Source organism: Mesitornis unicolor, unplaced genomic scaffold (genome assembly GCF_000695765.1).
Source record: "Mesitornis unicolor isolate BGI_N332 unplaced genomic scaffold, ASM69576v1 scaffold17178, whole genome shotgun sequence".
NCBI classification, from domain to species: Eukaryota; Metazoa; Chordata; class Aves; order Mesitornithiformes; family Mesitornithidae; genus Mesitornis; species Mesitornis unicolor.
The window spans coordinates 1-1845 of NW_010202735.1; the positions used below are offsets into that span (position 1 = coordinate 1).

General features: G+C 37.1%; 1 protein-coding gene across 1 annotated transcript in view; it reads left to right on the forward strand.

The window, feature by feature from the left end:
- Positions 1 to 1694: 1694 nt before the first annotated feature.
- Positions 1695 to 1845, forward strand: part of LOC104545369 (zinc finger RNA-binding protein-like) — a gene marked incomplete at both ends in the record, with an annotated part of 17941 nt that continues 17790 nt past the window's right edge. The window contains 1 exon segment of the mRNA XM_010190495.1: positions 1695 to 1844. Within this exon segment, the coding sequence (XP_010188797.1) occupies positions 1695 to 1844 (150 nt within the window).

Sequence of the window (1845 nt, forward strand, 5' to 3'; positions counted from 1 at the left end):
GCACTGGAAAAGTCCCAGTCTGGACCCAGCAACAAGTGGGAGCAGGATGCAGGAACTCGATTCAGGAACACACAGATCAGGATTGGAGGCAGATGCTCAGACTTTGACCATCGCAGGAGAAGGGAAGAAGAGAAAGAGACCCTTGTAGTCCCTCAGCTTTATACTGAGTATGACGAATGTGGGATGAAATACCTTGTTGGTCAGTTTTGGGTCATCTGTCCTGTCTGCTCCTCCCCGCAGGTGCAAATACGGCACCCATGGTGAGACAGTGGCCTTGCCATGTTTACATACCATACAAGCACTATCACTTGTGGATGTGAACACTGTTTGGAAAAACATGCCATTAGTTTCAGCAAATACAGCCACTTAGAAGAGACTGAGCTGAAAAGTAAAATCACTAAATAGAAAATTAGTTCTATTTAGCTCAAACCAGGACAATAATGCAGCCTAATTTTATTGATTGTCATTCACTTTTACCATCATAAAATAGTCTTCCTTAATTTTCTGGTGGAGTCTGATTTCTCACCTTAAACTGACAAAACAGAGAAACTGCTTATATACATCAAGTAGGAGAAATTGTTTCAAGCAGTGGTGGGAGCTACACCAGAGTGGTTCAGGTCTTTTTCTTCCACTGTTATGCTAAGGACCTGAAAATAAAAAGTAACTGTGAGTATAACTCACAACTGAATTAAATTTGGATGGAATGGAAGTGGTCTTTTAAGCAATCAGGGGCATAAGATGGGAAGAAGGTGGAGTCTGGGAATAAATATAAGTTCAATAATAATATTTTTTCTGTTTCTGTTGTAAGAAAGTTTGGGGTTTTTTTTAAACTATATTGAAGTTAGTGAGTTCTGTAATTAAAATTACAAAATCAGTTTTTATTTAAAAAATAATTACTAAACACAAGGGAGTTATGAAAATGTCTTTTGCAAAACACTAGTATCTGTAATTAAAAGATGCTTTGTTTCTGGTAGTTATGTCAGAGAGAATATTGCAGTCTTTAGTGAAAAAATACTGTAACTTCTTGTTCTTTTTGGTTTTGAGCATAACCATGCTGCAGTTCCACTTTGCCACTGAGTATGTTTGCTTAAAGTGAGATTTAATTTTTCTGTTTTCTAAAAAATAGGGGATACTACCTCCTTGATAGGCATGGAATTGGTTTTGAATTATCTTTTAATAATACTATGGAAATAAGAAACCCTATAGAGATTCTTAAATATTATTGAAAAGCAGTGCAGGAAGTGTTTAAAATCTCATTATTTTAATATGGTTGACTGAAAAACATCATGTAGTATTTCTATTAATTTGACAGGTGTGTCAGTTTTATTGAAGAACTACTAAAACACTTTAAAATGTATTGTTCATGAGAAGATAACAGTGTAAGGTTTCTGTATTATTTTGAATGAAAGACTTGAGTTCTTTTCAAGCAGTGGAACACAACACCACCACCTCCCCTTGCTAAGAAAGTCATCACTTGCATGATATGTCTGCATCCACAGAAACTTCAAAATGATACAGCCTTTTTAATGGGGGTGGAAGAGAGGTAATAAAAGCCATTGAAGTGTATGATAGCTGCTCCAGTTCTGTTTGTGGAACAGACAAGTATTAATCAAATCTGATATTTTGAAATGTTTAGGGATTAGCTTAGTATGTTGAATTAATTTGATTATTTACTTACTGTCTTTTTCCAATATAGCCAGCAGCCAGCTTCGGGTGTAGCCTATTCCCATCCAACTACAGTTGCTAGCTACACTGTCCACCAAGCACCAGTTGCTGCACACACAGTTACTGCAGCCTATGCTCCGGCAGCAGCTACAGTTGCAGTAGCCAGGCCTGCTCCAGTAG